The sequence below is a fragment of the Lissotriton vulgaris genome, unplaced genomic scaffold (assembly GCF_964263255.1).
Source record: "Lissotriton vulgaris unplaced genomic scaffold, aLisVul1.2 SCAFFOLD_2047, whole genome shotgun sequence".
Lineage (NCBI taxonomy): Eukaryota > Metazoa > Chordata > Amphibia > Caudata > Salamandridae > Lissotriton > Lissotriton vulgaris.
The window spans coordinates 237600-261105 of NW_028247943.1; the positions used below are offsets into that span (position 1 = coordinate 237600).

A 23506-nucleotide genomic window follows, 5' to 3' on the forward strand; every position below is an offset into this window, starting at 1 on the left:
CCCCTGTGACTTTAGTTTGATGCTTAACTGTTTCTGATCTTCCTGAGTGTTGTGAGGAATGTAGTCTCATCCTGCTTTAGTTGTACTCTCAGGGCCTTGTGTTAATTCATGTCAGAAATACTAAATCCTACTCAAGAAGGATGTTACCATACTGGTGATAATCCTCAAGTAGACAGCTGAAGCCTAAAGAACCCCGGTTGATTATCGGGAGCCAGAAGCAAAGCGGACCGACAGCGCGAGGGCTTGTCCACGAATCCCTGCTCCTGGGATTCAACTTCAGGGAGCCAGCATTCCTCACACAGCGCCTCGCAGCACCCGCTCCGCGGGTGCCGCTTCGAGGCACCGGGTCCTCCGTGGTGGTGGCTGAAAAGAACTTGCAGCAGCAGGGGAGGAGCGCCGCAGGGACTCGGTAGTCCAGGAGTCCCTGCGAGGCCGTGTGACCAGGCCTGCGCACCCTGCTAGCCACGCCCCCCCCCCCGGAAAATCTGATGTACAGCGCCTCACCTGTGGGCTAATTGGGAGCGAGAAGCAAAGCGGACCGACAGCGCGAGGGCTTGTCCACGAATCCCTGCTCCTGGGATTCAACTTCAGGGAGCCAGCATTCCTCACACAGCGCCTCGCAGCACCCGCTCCGCGGGTGCCGCTTCGAGGCACCGGGTCCTCCGTGGTGGTGGCTGAAAAGAACTTGCAGCAGCAGGGGAGGAGCGCCGCAGGGACTCGGTAGTCCAGGAGTACCTGCGAGGCCGTGTGACCAGGCCTGCGCACCCTGCTAGCCACGCCCCCCCCCCCCCGGAAAATCTGATGTACAGCGCCTCACCTGTGGGCTAATTGGGAGCGAGAAGCAAAGCGGACCGACAGCGCGAGGGCTTGTCCACGAATCCCTGCTCCTGGGATTCAACTTCAGGGAGCCAGCATTCCTCACACAGCGCCTCGCAGCACCCGCTCCGCGGGTGCCACTTCGAGGCACCGGGTCCTCCGTGGTGGTGGCTGAAAAGAACTTGCAGCAGCAGGGGAGGAGCGCCGCAGGGACTCGGTAGTCCAGGAGTCCCTGCGAGGCCGTGTGACCAGGCCTGCGCACCCTGCTAGCCACGCCCCCCCCCCGGAAAATCTGATGTACAGCGCCTCACCTGTGGGCTAATTGGGAGCGAGAAGCAAAGCGGACCGACAGCGCGAGGGCTTGTCCACGAATCCCTGCTCCTGGGATTCAACTTCAGGGAGCCAGCATTCCTCACACAGCGCCTCGCAGCACCCGCTCCGCGAGTGCCGCTTCGAGGCACCGGGTCCTCCGTGGTGGTGGCTGAAAAGAACTTGCAGCAGCAGGGGAGGAGCGCCGCAGGGACTCGGTAGTCCAGGAGTCCCTGCGAGGCCGTGTGACCAGGCCTGCGCACCCTGCTAGCCACGCCCCCCCCCCCCCCCCCGGAAAATCTGATGTACAGCGCCTCACCTGTGGGCTAATTGGGAGCGAGAAGCAAAGCGGACCGACAGCGCGAGGGCTTGTCCACGAATCCCTGCTCCTGGGATTCAACTTCAGGGAGCCAGCATTCCTCACACAGCGCCTCGCAGCACCCGCTCCGCGGGTGCAGCTTCGAGGCACCGGGTCCTCCGCGGTGGTGGCTGAAAAGAACTTGCAGCAGCAGGGGAGGAGCGCCGCAGGGACTCGGTAGTCCAGGAGTCCCTGCGAGGCCGTGTGACCAGGCCTGCGCACCCTGCTAGCCACGCCCCCCCTCGTCATACGCTCTTCATATTTGAATCCTTAACCCGCTGCGCGGGAGTGCGCCGGGCTAAGCCCGGGCAAAGGGCGGGCCCTCTACGGCCCTCTGAGGCACTGGGAGGACGGGACGGGCCACCACTCTTGGCTCCAGCATTGGAGAAGGTACTGTCAAGCTCCTTTCCTTCCTTCCCTATTGCTTTGTACTGTTTATAGTTGTCATCAGGATTCCTGGACTCAGTCTACCCTACTACAATGTCCATCTGGGAAGAGCTGAATGCCCTCTGTGGCACAAATTATATGCCGGATGTTCTATCCCCTTCCATAATGGCTCGAGACACTGTTCAAGCATTCTGCTCCCCCCAGGCATCCCCCGTTAAAACCCTCCCTCCATCTACTAACTGCAGCTCCTCTGTACCCGGCCCTTATACAGCCTCATTACCACTTGATAACGCTGAGTCTCGATCCCCCCTACAATCGACCCTTCTGGCCCAAATCGAGCGTCTGCTACATACTGCTCTTTCTCCACTGGTTGCTAAAATAAATGATTTGGGAGATAGACTGTGCGGGATTGAAAAAGCGGTAGCACGGTCCTACCCACCAACCAGAAGCACTGTAACTCCCATACGCTCTACCCCCACTAATACCCAGATAAGGCCTACGGACAATGCACCCAGGATATTGCAAACATGTAACTCCCCTGTTCAAAGTGGTCACAATAACACCCGTAATCTCGATCATGCCCCGCAAAGAGCCCCTGTGATCGCACTAGATAGAAGACATCGCATCGATTTACCACCCGTAGCAGCCCCATATGTAACCATTCTCTCTGGGGTCCCCGCACTCAGACCAGGAAAACGTGAACTGCACCGGGACCTACTGAACAAAGCCATCTTTTGGCTTAAAAACAATAGACCATTACCTTCCTCGTTAGACGGTGGGATTCAGAGCGTCAGAAGGGTGGGGTGGCTTGGTCATCTGCCCAAAAATGTTCCGGGGGACTTGATTCTGGTCAGGTTTAAAGACAGGAACATTGCCCCCTACTTGCGATCTATCCAGCCAAAACTTGGGGATGGCTCCATCCGTATTTGGGACCTGCATGATTTTTACCCTGGTCCTCGAGCACCGAACCACAATAACTGCGGTTGAAAAAAGGGGATTCTGTGTATTTTGGTTTTTTTTTTATTTAGTTATGCTAAACTATTTTTAGTTGGGTTTTAACACATTTTTCTTTTAACTAGGTAATGTTATGTTGAGTTATTTTTTACATGTATGTATTTTATGGTGTAGCTTTTATGGCTAAACGCCGAATAAAGCTTATTTGATGATGATGATTACCTCTTATTGGTAGAGTTCTCCTTATTTTTATTATTTTGTTTCATCTTAATGTTTTATTTCATAAGCAAACATGCATGTGCTGTATGAGCTGACACAAATGATTTTGTAACTGACTTCTCTCCTCATCAGTCACTGAAAAGAAATTAAAAGGGTGAAAAGCAAGGCGAATGCAGGAAAAGAATCTGTTGTACGGCCACCTAGTCTCACATCCTAAGAACAGCTGCGTACAATGTTTCTCAGTGACACTACGAGCCACAAGGTAGTAATAAAAAAATCCACAAATTTTGCGCTTGTGTGTAAAGTGTAATCGACCTCTTATGAACCCCAACTTAGTTTGAAATTTCGTGACAGTCTGAGGTAATAGAAACTACATTTAACATCAGCCAAACATAATATATACTTGTGAGCAGCTCCAGCCTAGCTACAAGATGTTAGCATTGTGATAGGGTCGTGTATGTCATATGATTAGCCATGTGATCTTCCTCACAACAGAGGACAGAGGACTAGAGTGGTATTCCACCCACGTATTCGCGCATTACAGTCTCCAGTGAGCAAAGCAAAACAGAAATGATGCAACTGTGAATCAAGCAGCCTACTGATTTCTAGAACATTTGCTACTTCTCTTTCATAAGTGATTTGGTTACTTTACAAACAACTCAGATTGGCTGGTTTGTATTGGCTACTCATTGATCTCAATTTTAAAACAGATAAGGATAGGACCTGTGAAACCTTTGTGGTCTCCATTGAGGGCCTCAATGGTGATGCTGCTGCCACCCCTTTAAGTTACTCAAATATCATAAGTCCCATTCATCTGGCACTCTCAAATTGCCTATATTGAAATTTGAACGCTTGTACAAGTCTTTTTTTACAAGGGGAAACGTTCTTTTCGTCCCTACAGTTTGTTTTGTACCTTAACGATGGCTAGGGCCATCAGGCTCGGGTGTGAATACCAAACAAAAGGTTTGCTTTCTGGTCACTTTTTCAACTTACCTTTAATCTTATTTCCTTATCCTCAAAATCTTGTGTCCGCCTTGTCTACTTTATCTAACAAACCCAAAAGGGGTGTGGTTTGTTTTCTTAAAAGCATTGACAATCACGACCTCCATTTCTGTATCTCCTCCCCAGACTGACTTTAATAAATTTCTATACTTTTCAAAATATACTTCTGTTATCCTGTCACTATGTTACCAGCTCATTTGTAAAACTGACGTTCTTGCCCATGCAATTTGTGCCTCCTCAATTGACCAACAGTGTTTGCAACCCACACTCAAAGCCTTTGTTGATCACCCCCCTCCTAGTACTTACATTTCTTGGAGTCCGGGGTCACCTTTTCCATAAGTGCAATGAAGTTTTCCAAGAACTCGGTGTTGTTATCCGACAAGTCAAGATCTTTGCAATATTCCCTGTGATGGAAAAAAAGAGGGGGGAGGTTCCGGGGTTCGAGGGAACGAAAAATGTTACATCAGATTACCTTCTCACAAACTGACTCGTGTGGATCTGTGAGCATATATTGGTATACTTACAAGCCTGCAAGTGTGAGAGTGCAAGGAACAAAAGACAGGCCTTAAGAAGTACACTTTGGAGGAACAGAGGGAACTTGCAAGGGACTTTGCTGACATTGTGAATATTTCCTCGGTGTTTATCTGAAACACACCAGCACTTGCTTCTCAGCAGTCAACCTTTCAGGCCTTGAGCTGCCACCAAGCCTGGCCTCTTGGGGACGCTGAGAGTGGAAGGTAATTTGATCTAATCATTAAGAAACTGCGTTCAGATTCCCAGATCCAACAGCGCTAGACGACCTCTGAGAAACCTACGCATTTCAGCTCGATCAACTCTAACGGATTAGCACTTAAAATGGCTCCACATCGCTGGTTGGCTGGTGAAAGTGAAAAAACACTAAAGCAGTTTGGTATTTGAAGGAACCTTCAATGGACTATATGGATTCATATTTTATCCTGATGGTAGTTCTTTAAAACACCCTTAGATTCCTTGATTCCACTCTGCAGAGAGGCCACTCCTGGTATCAGATTGCAAGCAGGATATGATGGGGACCATTTGAAGCGCCAGAGTGTCTAGAAAAACCATTTCTCAGCCAGCTGGTGACCTCTGCCTTGCTTAGGCCTATGTGATTTATTTGTGCAACTGGTTTAGAACCAGAACTTTTAGCTATAACCAAATGGAAACTTAAGGTTGTCTGAGTTTAACAGTGGTCCACTCATCGACCCCATTGGCTGCAGGTCTTCATACTGAAAATGAGTGCCTGATAAGTGATCACAGGTTAGTGCTCTCACACAATGCATTCTTTCTTTAAATGTACACTCATTCGGACTGATCACATTTTCAACTCTGCAATGCTTGCTTGCAAAATCAAAAAATAACTAGAAGAGTAAACACAGAAGAATTTGTCTGGCCAGAAATTCATAATGACCTTGACAAAAGAACAATTATGAATAGACAAAGTTGAATGGGTATCAAGCAAATTGTGACGCTGTCATGGAAAATGAGGGGAGGAGGGTTGTAGGAACAAAGGAATTTGAAGTGAAGGATATAAAAAGTCTATTATAAAAATATATATCTATATATATATATATATATATATATAGATAAGTAAAAAAGAACACATTACATGGAAATAGACTGAAAAGGAGAAAGCAGAGTGGTAGCTAAAATCTGCAGACAAAGAAGAAACATTTGGACAAAAGGGCAGCCTTTTTTTGGAGAGCAGTATGATATTATATGACTACATACATACTATGACCAGTATGAACTTCAAGGTGAGACTGTGAGAATAAATATCACGTATAATGAGCACAAACATTGGGGCATATTAGCAAGAACCTTGTTAAAATTATCACAGTTTTAGCGGCAGAAAACTGCCACTAAAACGGCGATAATGGGCTTACTAATATGCGTTATAGAATTCCAACAGAAGCCCAGGTTAGATGTCCTGCACATCTAACCTGGGCTTCTATAGGAATCAAATAACGCATATTAGCAAGCCCATTATTGTCGTTTTAGCGGCAGTTTCCTGCCACTAAAACAGCAATAATTTTAAAGAGGTTCTTGCTAATATGCCCAATAATGTCCAGTGTGCTCTGACATGCATGGCTCCTGGAACTAAATGGTAATGGCATACATCCCTTTCTCCCCAGCTAGTGCTCCTCTGTTTGCCAATCATTTTACCAATGGAAAACGATAAACTCAATACAAACCGCAGGTGACAAACAGCGTTCATCATGCGGAAGAGTGTGAAAGAGTATATATAAATATTATAGATGTCCCTGGTGATTGGCAAAGTGCCAAAACAGTCTAGATATGTTAGGCTGATGTCATTTTACCCAGTGATCCCTAGAGTAACCTATGAGCTTGGTGGTTGTTACAAGTCTTGGTAAAGCAGAAAGACCACTAGCAAGATTAATCTGCTTCTCCAATGTTGCTGCAAATGTTCCAAGAGCCATCTGAAGAATATAATAGCTGCAAGGATATGCAGGAACGCCTCTCCTACTCTTTGCAAAAGCTGATATTGCAAGTGGAACAGGGTAGGTCACACCATCAAGCAACTGACACCGAGCATTGATGATGGTGTATTCTTGCTCCAAATTAAAAACTATCTTATTATTTCATTGGAGAGAAAATGGGACTGGAAACAATCATGATGTGTAATATTATAGAGGATCTTGGAAATGAGGAAGCAATGTTTTGAAGCTAGTTGGCTGGGCTGTGATTATCTCTGCCTAGAACCCCTTCCTCCCCACCAGACTGCTTTCTGCAACTATTACTTTTTCATTTTTATCGATAGATTCCCATTCCGCAATATAGCATAATAGATTGAATCATTAGGGATATTTTGGTATGGAGTAAAACAGAACAGTTCAAATAAACTGATAAATATTACCCTGCAAAGTAGGAATCGGGTGGCCCACACATGAATGTCCGGCCACAAACAAGATGTTAATACTTCGAAAAGGAAGGCACCTGTACTATTCTCTTTGGGCACTCTGGTTCATAGATCTTCTTAACAAATTATCATTACATATTAGATTAGAAGATGCTCCATGGCCTTCTGCTTCACCATGGACCTTTTGCCTTTAGTTTTAATGGAAAAAGGCATTAAAGTTTCATTGCAAAGTAATTTGCCATTTGGAACAACCCATTATGGTATATGACCAACGTGGTCAACAAACAATACTGGTTTCTAAAGCTCTTATTACTAAAGGTCTGCTGGACATAAGAACGTCCTTTATATGTTACCCATAACTGCCCCAGGAACCAATACCTTTCTGTCCCTCCTCATCTGTGCAAAAGAAATGATTTTATTCGATTTTGGAGGGCCTGATGTTGTTTTAAGTAAGCTTTCATCATCCTAAAACTCTACGAAGAGACAATGGACCTTAACAAATTTGTAACTTAGGGCTTGATTTAGATCTTGATGGAAGGGAATACTCCATCACGAATGTGACGGATATCCCGTCCGCCATATTACGATCTCATTATATCCTATGGAGATTGCAATACAGCGTACCAGATATCTGTCATGTTTTTGATGGAGTAATCCATCCGCCGGGATAAAAAAAGGCCCTTAGCTAGGAAGTTATGAACTGAGCCAATCGCTTACTTGATGATTCTCAGTCAACCTAGTTTGCTACCCGACTAAGGAATGAATCGATAAATCATTTATTCAGAAAGTGCCCAAGGCAAAAGAGGCACTACTCTATTTACTCACCAAATATGAATAATATTACCCATCTTCAAAATATTCCTTTTAGCTCCTAATGGAATCAATCAATAGTTTACTTAATATCAAAAATCTCTTCCTAGATAAGTTCACTAGAGCTCTTTCCTTGGGTCAGGATTTTTCCATGAATTGAATGGATGAGATGACATCGGAATTCCCAGGTAAACCCATATTCTGTGGTAGCGATGTGAGGCGAAAAAGAGGAAAATTGAGTAGATCTGCTGCTCTTTGGAAGCAAACCACTCTTTGACTCAATTGAAGGGCTCTGGTAAGGGAAGGGCAGCTACCAGCCCCTTGCACAGGATATGATTCTTTGACTTGGGGTTCACGACGGCTACTCATGCACTGAGGGTATCATTATAAGAAATTGCCGCATGAGGACAGGATGTTTAGAGTACACAGAGTTGACATATGAACTACTATGCATATATACCTATGTAATTTTATGCAAAAAATGCACACACACTTAAGCACGTGTCCACTCACACACACACACAAACATCAGTATATAAGGTGATCCGAAACAAAAACATTTATAATAAGTTGAACAGTTCATTGTGTGGTCATACACAGCAGTTTATGCATCTTAAATGCACAGTGCATTTGTGTAAAGCAGTGTGAGTGCGTATGTGTAGAATGAAGAAAATAGATTTGAAACAAACATTTTGTGTGTATGTCATATAATTCCACACCTTGCGTGGATCTATCAATCAATCAATCAATCAAAGACATTTATAGAGCGCACTACCTACCCGTAGGGTCTCGAGGCGCTTGGGGGGGGGGGGGGGGGGTGCCGCTACTGCTCGAATAGCCAGGTCTTGAGCTTCTTCCTGAAGAAGAGGTGGTCTTGGGTCAGGCGCAGGTCGGCCGGGAGGGAGTTCCAGGTCTTGGCGGCCAGGTAGGAGAAGGACCTTCCTCCTGTGGTGGCTCTGCGGATGCGTGGGACGGCGGCGAGGGCGTGGCTGGCGGATCGGAGGTGGCGTTTGGGAGCGTAGAAGTTGATGCGGTTGTTGAGGTAGCTTGGGCCTTGATCGTGGAGAGCTTTGTGTGCGTGGGTAAGGAGGCGGAAGGTGATTCTCTTGTTGACCGGGAGCCAGTGTAGGTCTCTTAGGTGTCCGGAGATGTGGCTGTGTCGTGGGATGTCGAGGATGAGTCTGGCTGAGGCGTTCTGGATGCGCTGGAGTCTCTTCTGGATCTTGGCGGTGGTTCCGGCGTAGAGTGCGTTGCCGTAGTCCAGTCAGCTGGTGACGAGGGCCTGGGTGACGGTCTTCCTGGTCTCTGTGGGGATCCACCAGAAGATCTTCCGCAGCATGCGCAGGATGTTGAAGCACGACGAGGAGACGGCGTTGACTTGTCTGGTCATGGAGAGGGAGGAGTCCAGGATGAGACCCAGGTTGCGTGCGTGGTCCGTCGGTTTGGGTGCGGTGCCCAGGGCGGGGGGCCACCAGGAGTCGTCCCAGGCGGAGGGCGAGGAGCCCAGGATGAGGACCTCCGTCTTATCTGAGTTCAGTTTCAGGCGGCTCGTCGTCATCCACTCGGCTACCTCTTTCATCCCTTCGTGCAGGTTGGCTCTGGCGGCGGCGGGGTCGTTGGTCAGGTAGAGGATCAGCTGGGTGTCGTCGGCGTAGGAGATTATGTTGAGGTTGTGTTGGCGTGCGATGGCCGCGAGGGGGCTCATGTAGACGTTGAAGAGAGTAGGGCTCAGCGAGGATCCTTGAGGGACGCCGCAGATGACTTCGGTGGCCTCTGACTTGTACGGTGGTAGGCGGACTCTTTGTGTTCTTCCGTCGAGGAAGGAGACGATCCATTCCAGTGCCTTCTCCTGGATTCCGACGTTGCTGAGGCGCTGCACTAGGGTGCGGTGGCAGACCGTGTCGAAAGCCGCGGAGAGGTCTAGGAGGATGAGGGCCGCTGTTTCTCCGTTGTCCATCAGGGCTCGGATGTCGTCAGTGGCGGCGATGAGGGCGGTCTTGGTGCTGTGGTTGGCGCGGAATCCGGACTGCGATGGGTCGAGGGATCCATTCGTCTCGAGGAAGGCGGCCAGCTGTTTGTTGACGGTCTTTTCGATGACTTTGGCTGGAAAAGGGAGAAGAGAAATGGGGCGGTAATTCTTGAGTTCGGTGGGGTCTGCTGTAGGTTTCTTGAGTAGAGCGCTGAGTTTGGCGTGCTTCCAGCTCTCGGGGAAGGTGGCGGTGTCGAATGAGGTGTTGATGATGTCCCGCAGGTGGGGTGCGATGACAGCGTCGGCTTTGTTGAAGACGTGGTGAGGGCAGGGGTCGGTCGGAGATCCGGAGTGGACGGAGTTCATCATGTGGACGGTGTCTTCTGTGTTGACCGGGGTCCAGGCGCGGAGGGTGGTGGTGGGTGGCGTTGCTGCGGTCGTGGCGTGCGTCGGTTGGGTGCTGAAGCTGTTGTGTATGTCCGCGATCTTGTTGTGGAAGTAGGAGGCGAGGGAGTTGCAGAGGTCTTGCGATGGGGTGATGTCGTTGTTTCCGGCGTTGGGGTTGGAGAGCTCTTTCATGATGTTGAAGAGTTCCTTGCAGTTCTTCTTGGAGCTCTTGAGTTCGTCGGTGAACCATGGGGCTCTCTTATTGCCGGGTCTGCTGGGCGGGATCCTCAGAGGGGCGAGTTTGTCTGCGCATTTGCTGATCCACTTCGAGAGGTTGTCGGCGGCCTGGCTGGGGTTCGCTGAGCTGGCCGGAGGGTGCTGGCTCAGGGAAGTGGCGAGCTGGTCTGCTGTGATCTTGTTCCAGCTTCTTCGGGCAACCTGTTGCTGGTGGTGGTGGATCGTCGTTCTTCTGAAGGTGAAGTGGATGCATCTGTGGTCCGTCCAGTGGAGTTCTGTGGCGTGGCTGAAGGCGATGTCTTTGCTGGATGAGAAGATGGCGTCAAGTGTGTGTCCGGCGAGGTGGGTGGGGGTGGACACCAGCTGCTTGAGTTCAAGGTTGGCGAGGTTGTCGAGTAGGGTGCTGGTGTTGCAGTCGTTGTTGTTCTCCAGGTGGAAGTTGAAGTCCCCCAGGAGGATGTAGTCCGCGGAGGGGAGGGCGTGCGGGCTGACGAAGTCGGCGATGTCCTCGCTGAATTGAGCGCGTGGTCCCGGAGGTTGGTAGATCAGGGTGCCTCTGAGGGTGGTCTTCGGGTCGGTGTGGATCTGGAAATGCAGGTGTTCGGCGGAGGGTGGGGTGTTGTCGGTGCTGGTCGTGATGCGGATGGTGTTCTTGTGGATGATGGCGATGCCTCCTCCCACCTGGTTGGCGTTGCGGTCCCTCCGGGTGATCTTGTAGCCTTCTGGGATGGCGATGGCGATGTCGGGCGCTGAGGAGGCGTTCATCCAGGTCTCCGTGAAGAAGGCAACGTCAGGGGATGTGGCGTCTAGGAGGTTCCAGAGTTCGATGGCGTGTCTGTGGACGGAGCGGGTGTTGAGCAGGATGCACTTGAGGTGGTTGCTGCTGGTGTTCGGCTTGGCAGGTGCTGATGTCGGGCAGGTCCAGATGCAGGTGAACTTGCAGGTGTTGCAGCTGAAGGGTCCGTGGACGCGTCGTGGGGTGCCTCTGCAGCATCCCGGGAATCGTCCGGTGTTGAGTGCGGTGAGGGTGGCGGCTGTGTACGTCAGGCGGGTCGCTCGGGGTCCTCACGGGCCAGGGGTCCTGGCACTGGGCGCGGTCCAGGCGCGGACGGGCGTAGACGGGCTTACCTTTGGCGCGCCTTCGGCGCACAATCGGCGCGCCCGCTGCGCGTGCCCGCTGCGCGTGACCGCTGCGTGTTCGCACTGTCGCCATATAAGGCGAAGTGCGCGGGTGGGCGGAGCAGCTGGGGGGCGGGAGCGGGGAGGGTACAGAAGGGAAAAAAGGGGCGGGGTTATCGGCGGTGGCGGGAAGCGGGGAGGGAGAGCGGAGGGCGGCGAGGCAGCGGGCAAACAGGAAGGAAAACCACAATTACGGGCACAGAATTAAAAAGAAACAGGCACAAAGGAAGGAAAATACAAAACAATGCAAAGAACAGGCAAGAGAAACCGGCTGGCGCTCGCGGACCACGCCGCTCGAAGGAGGGGGCGTGGTCAGCGGCAGCGAGGCAGGCAGCGAGGCAGTCGGGGCAAGGGGGCACACGCAGCAGCTGTTGGCCATGCGGCGCGGGGGTGTCCTACAAGTAGGTCACACTCACCTGCGTCGCACGGTCGCCATATAAGGCCAAGTGCGCGGGTGGGCGGAGCAGCTGGGGGGCGGGAGCGGGGAGGGTACAGAAGGGAAAAAAGGGGCGGGGTTATCGGCGGTGGCGGGAAGCGGGGAGGGAGAGCGGAGGGCGGCGAGGCAGTAGGCAAACAGGAAGGAAAACCACAATTACGGGCACAGAATTAAAAAGAAACAGGCACAAAGGAAGGAAAATACAAAACAATGCAAAGAACAGGCAAGAGAAACCGGCTGGCGCTCGCGGACCACGCCGCTCGAAGGAGGGGGCGTGGTCAGCGGCAGCGAGGCAGGCAGCGAGGCAGTCGGGGCAAGGGGGCACACGCAGCAGCTGGTGGCCGTGCGGCGCGGGGGTGTCCTACAAGTAGGAACGTATCGTAAATAGCAAATTATTTGACTGAACAGAGCGTTATGTAAATAGTATGGTCCGCTACACATACAAGCCAAAATGGTATAGTGTATATAACAAGTACTTTGCTTATGGAACTATATCAATATGACTACAAATCGCACAATGCAAGCCTGAATTGCTCAATTTGTGTGAGCACAGATGTGTGTGTGTTTTTGCGCATACAATAATGTATATCACAGTGTGTGCATACATACCACTGTGGGTAATCACAGACCACAAAAATGTGCATGCAAATATTATAGAGTGCATACAAGCTTGCCAGAAGTTAGTGCCCAGCCTGGTGCAAAAAATGTATGTGCCCCCTCTGGATGCTTCTCCCGTGTTGGCTGATGCTATAAGCAGCACCCTGTTTCAATGTATACAAAAATGTACTTCAGGGAAAGAGAAAGCATGGTGTCTGGTGCAGTGGTTATACTGCACAAGCTGTCTTATTAGTAATGACTACAGACGGCAGGCTTGCTGGCTTGCTGGCAAGAGATACATGTGTACATAAATGTTGGTGAAGGAGAGGAGAGCAGATCCATGGAAGCTGCTATTCAAGGGGCATAATGCAACATCTGCCCCTTCCTTTGAGAAGAAACCCTGTGCATATAAGCCTCACTGCATATGTAAACACCAATGTGTGCAGGTGTAAATATGCAAGGTGATGAAAATAAAACATACTGTTAAAAAACATTCACTTTGCGTGTAAATTGGAAAGAGCAGTGGCTAAGCAAAATATGCTGACGTGAAAATGAAAAACACAACAGTGTAGTAACTCATTACTTCTGACATTCACATGGTGGTATTTAAACTTGAATGTAAACACCAGTGCAGGCTGGTGACGTTGGAAAGTGGTGGGTTGTAGAAGATTTGGATAAGTGTCCTGTGGTGAGCGAGCGTAGCAAGCGAGCCCGGCTGTCATAAGAGGGGTTTGGGAGATTATCCCATGGGGAAATTTTTTAAAAAAGAGTGGGCAAATCGTGCATTTTCAAGCAAATGTGGGAAAGCAAGAAGGTTAATAAAGCAATTGTAGTTAGGGCATCATTAGGGCGCAAAAGAATTTAAGCATGTTACGCATGGCACTTCTTTGCATATTATGGAGACTTTGGAGGTCTTTTAATAAAAACACCTCTGAATTCCGAGAGCGTCCACTGTCCTTTCGTAAAGCGCAATACAAAACCCATGTAACAGAGGGACCATTGGCAGCCGGCCAGTGCAGGTGAATATTACAAGGGTGCACTGTGAGCAAAGGAGAATGGCTTGCTTACACTGTTAACCACAGAAAAGGTTTGAAAACCATCCTCTTCAAGCAGTGGTGCCATGCATATTCTAAGTTGTCAACTAGAAGTGTGGGCGGGGGGAAGAGAGAGATATTTCTGTGTGCGTGAGAGGGAGATAAAAGAAGAGAGCGAGATAATGATAGGGGGACAGAGTATGTCATTATTATGACAGCCTATCCCCTCTCTCTTTGGGTACAGACATGTCCTTGTCTGTGTATGTGTCACTTTTTATTCTGGACTCTTAAAAAAACATGGACCCTCTCTGACTATGGTTGCTGTTACTTGAATGGATTTTTCATGTATTTATTCACCCACTCATTCTTTTGATCACACGCGTTCTTCAAAGAAAAAAGGTTGACTTCTATATTTTTCTGCCCTCCACAACTACAAACCCTGGTTAAAAAAATATTTGACAAGAGTACAGTCTAGAGTGGAGACATTTAAGAAACGCCGTCGTTATTGAACAACATGCCAGGTATTTGAGGAGCAGAGCAAGTGTGACGGTGTGGGTTCAAGGCTCTGCGCCAGTACATTATGGGGCTGTAAAAAATACTGCAGCAGTCACCACTAACCCTGGGCGTAGTTAGCGTAGTAGTGCTACGCTTAGCTATGCGAAGTGCACTTCGCACCACGCGAGCTACACGAACTGCGTTGTGCACTGTGCAAAATGCTGTTCGCATTGATTGCACAGTGCCGGATGCTTGTCCACACTGTGCAATCAATGCAAACAGCATCTTGTACAGCTCTAGTGGATTTCTACTCGAGCAGCAGCTTTCTCAACGCAGACTGGTAGTTTCTCATCGCTAGCGGTCGTGAGGATAAGCGACCACTCGCAATGAGAAACCTGATCTCCCTGCATTGAGATTCTCGCCTGGAGGTTTTTTTTCCACACTCTTTATCGGCAACTTGATGTTGCTGATCGCAAACAGGAACAACTCTCGCCGGGATGTCATTTTGCTCGCTCGCAGTCGCCAACTTGATGTTGAGGACCGCGAGCATGCAAATAATAACCGCTACGCTACACTACGCGTGTTTGCAATGTGCTACGTGCAATTAGTGAACTGCAAAGTAGCGCAAACTTCGCAAACTACGAGAGTGTAGCGTAGTACTTCGCCTAGGGTTAGTCACCACACGTTTCGCTTCACTCCTTGCATCTGTGACGTACACCCAAGGCTGCTGTCTTGGTTGTACGACACAGGTGCACTCTCGTGCTCTGGGCTGCGTTTATTTTATGTGCAATGGGATTCTAGCAGCGTGTGTGTGGAGCGGTGCTATAAATTTGGCCTGTTTCAGGCCACCAGGCCAGTCTAGCACTCCACATCAAAGTCACCCCTATGCTAAAAAAAAGATAAAAGTGCTATTTATACTGCTCCTCCGTTCGGTTCCCACTGTGCATTCTGCCGCAGCCCATTCTTACTCACCCTGCGGTTAGCTCGCAGACGCTAAAACATGCTGAGTAGGAGATACACACAGTGCATCACCAGCACAATCTAAAACTTTGCACTTCAGGGAGGGATAACTCTGCAGGCTAATGACCTAAATTCCACCACCAACTCCACCACCAGCGTCTCGCTATCTTTAGTAACAGTAGCTGACTAGTCTGTGCACAAAAACACATTTCATGCACTGACCAATGCCGTTCCTGAATTATTTCCTGGAATTATTGTATTAAAATGTAGTATTTTTTTCTGTGAAAAAAACTCATCCACAACATCTGATTGTAACTTAGGGCACAATTTAGAGTTTGGCGATGTGTTAGCCTCACAAACGGGATGAATATCTGCCTTATTATACGTGACCTCAATTTACAGCCTCCAGGGTCCCCAGCTACACTCACTGCACCACAGCAACAGCACCACCGCTGGCTCCATGCTCTGCTCTCCCGGCTCTGCTCAGTCTGCTGTCATTACTCCCCTGGGGTCCTCATCGACCTGTGCCACAGGGGAGGGGAGGCTAGGGGGGGCAGGCTGCATTTTATGATATACAGCCCATTAGCCTGGCATCACAGGGAAGATCACTCATGAAGGGCTGCCTCTGGTGTGCAGCTCAACATCACTCAGACTGGTCCCACCCCTACAACTCCAGCAGCGCAAGGATTGACTGAGCGTTTGCAGTCCCTAACGCAGCCATTGGCTGAGTCAAGGGCTGCCAATGCTCAATTGGAGCCTTGGGGACTGCGGCAACAATCTCCTGGGCTCCTACATTTCAGAGCCAGGCTAGGGCTCAAGTGAGCATGTTGCGCTGGTCAGAGCAAGGCACCCGTCCAACCCGACATGCACACTTCACCCCAAGGAGGCCCGGCTCCTGGCAATCATCGAGCAGGTTCAGAGCAGAGGCTTCCCTCACCCATTCCTCCCATCTAACTTCTTTGCTCGGGTGACGGTCATGCTGCGTACTGTGGTAAAAAAAAGATGGAGTCCTATTGAATAAACATTTTTAATATGGCAAAGAAACAGGGGGCAATGCCCAATGTCCTTATATAGAAACCGCCACTGGTAAACAAGCCACAGAACATTCAGAAAACTAGGACGTTTGGCAACTCCAACAAAGTGACGTTAAATGGTACCGCCTGCCTTCCAGGAACAGAAGAGTGTAAAGTATGTGGAAGTAAAATTAGAAAAGACTGCGGCAGCTGTTTAAACTGATGTTGGAAAACATTTTTTTTTTTGCCATTTTATATAGTAGGGACATGGCCCAAAGGCACTAGAGCGCTTCAAATGAGCACCAAATGGCAATACACATTTTTAAGGACAGGGAGATTGAAGATTTGTACAGAATCACAGGATGTTGTGCATAGGACAGGACTCGAGTCAGGTTTGACAATTCCATGGTTTGGTAGTTAGGCCACATCACCTTCCAGCATGTGTAAACCACTGTCTCCAATGACAGATCTAAGTATAAAATGTGCGATAACAAACATGAAACCAGCTATGGATTCATAGAACCTGCATCCCCAAAGGAACATGATTGCTGAGGACTTCATAACCCAGGTGACACAAATGTCAATTGCAAAACCGGTTAATTTTATCTTCCACAAGTAGGCAGTGATGCTAAGAAGCAGGTGTGGAAACCTGACTAGTGTGTTATCGTGTGTGTTAATGTGACCTACTGCCATACATTATAAGGGTATTGCAAGTCACTGAGGAGTTCTGTGGCCATATAGGAGAACGAGGTAAAAACTGTTCATTGTAAGAGTTGTGTGTGTATTTGTGTGCGTTTGTGTGGATGTGTGTCCACATATGTGCCTGCACATGCATGACATGCTGGGAGAGTCAGTGAAAACAGCATGTAGTCGACAGAAGGCATACAATTGGTTGTACTCATTCGTTGTCTACACAAGCATTTTATTGACATGGTATTTTCAAGAAATTTTCAATGACCGCTTTTGCATAAATACTTATATACAAATATTGGCGGGGCAAAAGGAGAATGACAGTGGCCTCTCACCCTGGGCTTCCACAGTCCCCAGTCGATGACATCATCGACTGAGTGCAAACTCGCAGGAGATGTGTTGCCCTAAGCATAGGCTCTTCTTGACTGCCATCAACCATATGAATCCTGACAATATTTGCTTTATTAACCCTTTGGAGTTTTTCCTGATATGGCTCATATGACCCCTCGGTCCCAGAGGGGGGCCATGTGAAGGCAGCTGAAATATGTTATGAAAAGAAAATAAAGAAGGCATAAAAATGGTCAACTGGTGAATAAAGGTAGCATTTTCCAAGAAATGTCCAATTTGATGGCGAGAATATGGAGATAGGCATCAAGCCTTTAATCGACTGACATCTGTAACTCACTTAGGTCATCAAACAGGCATTATTTGGTTGTCTTTATGCATTGCAACCAAAAACATAGTCCAAAAATCCAAAGGCTTAATAACTCTATATGGCTCATGTACATACCTGTATGTATAGAAGACACACAATATACATACCTACATAAGTATATATGCAAATATTGGATATTTACATGTATACATATGCCATGTGTGACTCGATAATGGTCATGCATTGCTTGCTATGGCTTCATCTCTGAGGTTGTTTGTTCTACCGACTGCCCACAGATGGAGAAACTGACACGACACAGACAACAGTGACAAAAATAGGATCACATGTAAGGATACCAATTGCCTCAAAGTCATAAGGTAGTTGTAAGATAACACTCAGAGCCCAAGCATCAAGACCACTGTGGACTTGCGCAGCCGACAGTGCACTCTGGCTCAGAGGGCTTAAGAAAGCACACCGGGCACCAGGATGTGCTGTGATAAGCCATAGTGGGTGTTGTTTCACATTACGACTTGAAAGCGATTAGCAGCACAAGTTGTAGCAAAATGGTGGTGGAGGAGATGGCCAACATGATGAGACAGAAGAACAAATCATGGCAGGGGGTCTGTATACACTAAAGTTCCTTAATCTGGACAAGAGAGAAATAATATCACATACTCTAAGTGCCTAACACAGAGTAGGGCATAATGGAATTGACTGTGTGCAAACATGTCTTTTAAGACAGAGTAATTGACTTGATTTGATAGCTGTCAGGAGGGATTCTTGCAAGATGTTTTTTTAAAAAGGCCTTATCAAAAGGGGGTATCTTTGATGGACATGAGGCTTTAGGATAAACTTGAAGGGGATGGGTAGGTTTGACCGGGATGTTCGAACTGTGCTAGAAATTATGGTGAAGGGGAAGGAATGCATATATATGAGTTGATGTGTAAGAGGAACAGGATGAAGTAGAGGGAGAGTTATATAGGAAGGACCAGAGGTGGAAAAGGATAGTTAGAGTGAAGTGCGGTAAGCTGAATATAGGGTTCAGAAAGGATAGAAGGAGGATACATGAGTAGAAGAGAGAAGGCATCAACTGAGAGTAAGTGTGACCTGGAATGGAGTGTGAGAAGCCGCAATTGAAGATAAATGGGTCCTGAATGGAGAGTACAGTGGAAAGAAGGGAGTGTTGACTAGAAGAGAAGGGGGAGATGGAGCAGGTGGCATGTCTGATGGATTACATTGCTGGGACTTAATAAGGATTGCGGTGTTTGGGTATGTATGTCATGGCTCCACCATGTAGTATTAATTTGCCAACCTCCAGACTCAGTTTACTCTCTCCCACAAATACCTACAGGTGAGTCACACCCAGGGTTGTTAAGACGGTCGCCTACAGGAGATCCCAGAATTTAGCCTCTTGGAGGTGCGGCTGTTGATGGGGAGATTGGTACGTGGGGATGTCTCCAAGCTATATCATGCCCTTATATGCAATGCCCCAGAGACAATGGCTCCACTCTGACAGAGAGGGGAGGGATGGATCGGGGAACTGAACAAAGATGTATGGTGGAAGGCATGTATGGCCCATAGGGAGCTGCAATATCTGCATGTTTATGCCTGGCCCAGCTACTCTATCTCCACCAAACCTATCTGACTCTGGAATGACTTGGACAAACAGGTATCCTTCCTGATCACAGGTGTGCCCGCTGTCAATCTCAGATGGCTGAATTTTATCATATGGTCTAGCAAAGTCCACTGATTGCCCAATATTGGACCCGGAATAGTACTGCCCTCTCGGCGATCCTGGATACATCAATCATATTTAACCTAAAAGTGACGTGCTGAGGATAACGGTTGACTTTGGGGGGGGGGGGGGGCACAGAAAGATAGAGATCTGGTGAGGTTGGTGGCTCTGGCGGCCAAAAGAGTCATAGAGCAATCCTGGGAGAGACCAGACCTGTCGAAGTTGGCGGTGGCACGCAGGTATGGCCAAACAGGAGGAACCAATGTTTGTTTCTCATGGATGTACACAGAAATTCGTCATGGTTAGGGGTAAATGGTGGGATTACTATGGGAGTCCCCTGTGCTAGGAGCCATTCCTCATAATGTGGTTTGAACTGTGGTGGGTGGTGGGTTGTGGTGGGAGGGGAATGAGACTGCAATTGGGGAACTTGGTTTACGTTCATGATGTTTTTCTTTCCTTCGTGACTGCTTTGTTAAAAACCAATAAAATGTATTCCGCAAAAAATCTGAATGTAAGGAGATTGAGTGACTGAATGGAGGAAATGGCCAATAAAGGAGAGAATGTTCAAAATGAGAGGAATGCTAGAAGGGAATCAAGGTAATCAAAAAAGTCTGCAGGATAAACTAGAATGATAGGTGGGCTTTAAAGGAGGAAAAGTGGGCAACCTCATATTTAAGGGTGAGTTGGATCCAAGAGTGGGGAAGACAGATCTGTGTTCCTGTTGAAAGGGGAGAGAAACAGGGTAGAGTAGTCTGTTTGAAATGGCGCCTTGGGAGGGTCAGAGGACAGTATATAAGACTTAGAGAGGAAATAGAGGGTTGGAATAAAAAACATAAGCGTTAAAATAATACATTCTGGTACACTGCAAAAGGACACTCTTCTATAAATATAAGAATTAGTAGTAGTCGAAAGGTTGACAGTTGAAAGACTAACAGATCAGGAAGCGGGCTTTAATGGAGTTGAAGAAAAGTGCTGAAACGAAAGTGTAGAGAAAAGTTGCAAAGGAGGAGCTGGTGGTAAGGAGAGAGTCCTAAAGACTGACAGCAAGAGTCAGAGTTGTGATTTCAATATATGGTAGTGTCCTCAATTAGAGGCTAAGGAATGGGCTACGGAAAGTGGGGTTGATCTAGTGGAGAGCCCTCTGTGCAACTCTTTTAGTACCAAAATATTGAGTAGCCGAAAATTCAAACAAGTAACTGACTGCTCTAGGTGAAACTGGGAAAACATTGTCCCAACCTCCACCCCTTTAATAGGTTTCGTTAGCCTCAAAGTCGTAATAGTTCCTTATGATCTAGGTTAATATTTCACTTCCCAAGCTTCTCCATCAACGTACCGCATAGACTTCATATTATTTTATTGATGTCAGGATCTTCCTTGCCAGAGAGTGAGAGTGAGGGGAGGAGATATTTTTGTATGATAGATTTTTGACAGTAGATGTTTTTGATCTGCAGGTCTTCTCTAACCATTTTTAGTGCGTAGTTGTGATATATTCAATGGTTAGTTTAGTCATTCCCTTGGATTTCAAAATAAACACCTGCTCAAACACAGGAAAACCTTTGTAACTAAAATAATTATTTCCTGGAGTAACCATGTCTATTTCCTTAAAATACATGAGGAAATCAAACACAAAATGTGAGTAAGACACAGCAACTCGCCAAAAATAATTTGGAAAAATGAGTCCCATATGTTGTAGTTCGTGTTTTACATGTTATTATAAAAAGGTTGTGTGACAAGAGTAGCAGTATCACAACTTTAGGCTGGTTGCATGAAGCACCTGGTGATGGATGGACTGGAAATGCTAAGAAAGATAAGGTAAGACATAAGGTGGGCAGTGAGAACATAAGAAAAAGGATAGATCGGGAAATAAAATAGTAAGTGATGCAACAAGGCATTCTAGGGATAAGGAAGTGGATTGGGTAGTTGATTGCTTAATAATTAGATTAGGAAACTGAGGGATTGATAATGGAATGGTTTCTTCATAGGGGACTAAGGAAGAGCATCCCATAAAAAGTTTAGGAAACAAAGTCAAAGGCGTTAAAGGACAATAAAGAATGGTAGTTTGAAAAAGTAGGTGAAGCAGACATTAAGGAGGCAGAGCCTGGGTGTTTAGATCACAAGCATGTTATTGAAGATTATTTGCGATTACCTGGTTAATTAACAAAATATATGGATAAGGGGGACTGAACTAATCAGAAGATTGGGTGACCAAGTGGGACACAAACAATCAACTAACATGGAATGGCAGATAAGGTGATGGGTGAGACACAGGGTGGCTTCGAAATAAACACCTCAGCAAGCTCACACGCAAAGCTACCTGGGAGCTATGAACACATGTCCCTCGGACTCAAAGCTGGTGGGCAACAGGGATTCAAAATCTGCAACAGAAAGGTATGGTTATCCGGCAGGGGGTTAAGAAAGGAGAGACCTGCCCGCAGGCAGAGTGCAGGCCTCAAACAGTTTTCTTTTGTTATCTTTTTTAACAAGAGAGAAAAACAATAGTTCTGCCAGTGGCAGCATCTCAAGGACCTTGTAGCCAATAAATTGACAACACTTTTTGTATGTTGCATTTTGTACAATCAGAAATGAAATACAAGATTTTTACATTTTGTATATGTATCAATATAAATTGTATATCTACATATACACACACACGCACACATATATATATTTATGAACATGTATGTTTTTATATATATGCATGTTGGTGGTATGGGATCTCTCTCTTATTACATCGACAAAAAGGAAATCTATGTAAAATAATTAAACACATGCTTCGTCAGCGGGTGAAACAACATTGTTAAATTTTTGATTGGTAAAAAACAAAAATCATATTTTTCAGGCATCAACATGGCCAATCCGGGTGAAGGGTTGGGGGTGTCCTGTATGAAGACAGTCCAACCAAAAGCTTTTCACAACAGTACATTTGGAAGGCAGTGCATTGTGGGACGGCTATTGCCCATCGGTTGGTCTGAGCTTTGAGGAAAAAGACTACACAAAAACACCAAATGTCAGCTAAAGGCCAATAGACTTCTTTCCATGACTTTCATCAAATCGCACATAGGGGCCCACTCCATCCATACATCTTACATGGCAACAATAATGTCTGTCAAGTAGCAAGCCCCAACCCTACATTCAGATTCCATGAAGATCTCCTATCTGAGTGCCTACCTGCTCCCACATATTGCTCCTGAACCCAACTGCCTCCCAGTTTGAATGCAGTACTGTATATTAAAATTAATTCTGACATTCTGGGACACCGCATGCGGACACTTTTTTATGAATGATTGGGGAGGTGAAGTATCAATGTGAATATTCCAACAAGTTTTATAACAGAAGTTCAAATTAACTATGCGATCAGCACCTGTAACCGGTTGAGAAGTATGGATGTGGTTGGTAGGTGTTGTTCAGGGAAAGCAACAAATATTAGAGTTGGGCATTAATTAGAACAGGACACAGTGAGGCGGAGTAGGGGTCAAAATCTAGAGCACAATTTCCATGGCTTCTGTACTGCTAGTAAGGGTAATCTTGTTTAAAGTGTTTCACCTGCTTGAGTATGTCAGGGGACTAGCCTGTCCATGAAGAGTTGTTTGGAGGACAAATGTATTGTGCAGTAGGGGTATATCAAGACAGAACAAAGTTTGAGATCTGCAGGCTGTGGAATCGCTCTGAAATCTTGAGCACAGGGCAATCAATATGTGTAATTGTGGCTTGGCAATGCAATGGGGCTTGGATGCCTGGGAAGACAGAGCTCTTTGTGAAGAGTTGTGCACAAGGTCGAGTGTGTCTGTAGTAGGGGTTGACCTCCTAATGGGGGCTGATGGCTGGAGGAAGTGAGCTCTCCCTCCAGAACTTTGCACAGGGTGAAGACTGCAAGTATTAGGGGCTTGGTGTCTGCACAGAGTAGACTTTTTCCAGCACATAAATGCGCTTGCTCTCCTTGTCTGGACGGGAAGCATCACCTGTGACTTGGGCTCCAGCTCTTTCACAACATGTGGTGGAAGCTACTAGGGAGTGTGGGAAGAGATGTCATTTAATATATTGGGGATAGGATGCTGCATGCTTGAACTTTTTCTCGATCCTGGGTGTCACAACCCAGGAAATAAAAGCTTGCTGAAGATTTCCAGTGCCGACTTGGTCATCCCCTTTTATCCCCTTTAACATAGACAGTAACTGGAGGGAATGCTCGGTTCTCATCTGTGTATTCACTAGGAAATCATCAGCCTCTAGTGTAAAATGCATGTCTACCTGGTGATAGGCAGCGGCGCCCTGGTCACACAATGGTATGCGGTGGTGTTGTCTGGAGGAAAGCCCTTACAAGCATATTCTCATGGTCAGTGTCCCATGGGTCTCCTCCTCATAGTCCTC

General features: G+C 47.3%; 1 protein-coding gene across 1 annotated transcript in view; it reads right to left on the bottom strand.

Annotated features, from left to right (window-relative positions):
- Window positions 1-23506, bottom strand: part of CACNA2D2 (calcium voltage-gated channel auxiliary subunit alpha2delta 2) — a gene marked incomplete at its 5' end in the record, with an annotated part of 448456 nt that overhangs the window by 228203 nt on the left and 196747 nt on the right. The window contains 2 exons of the mRNA XM_086949852.1: window positions 4352-4449; window positions 21456-21516. Coding sequence (XP_086805978.1) covers window positions 4352-4449; window positions 21456-21516 — 159 coding nt within the window. The remainder of the gene's footprint in view (window positions 1-4351; window positions 4450-21455; window positions 21517-23506) is intronic.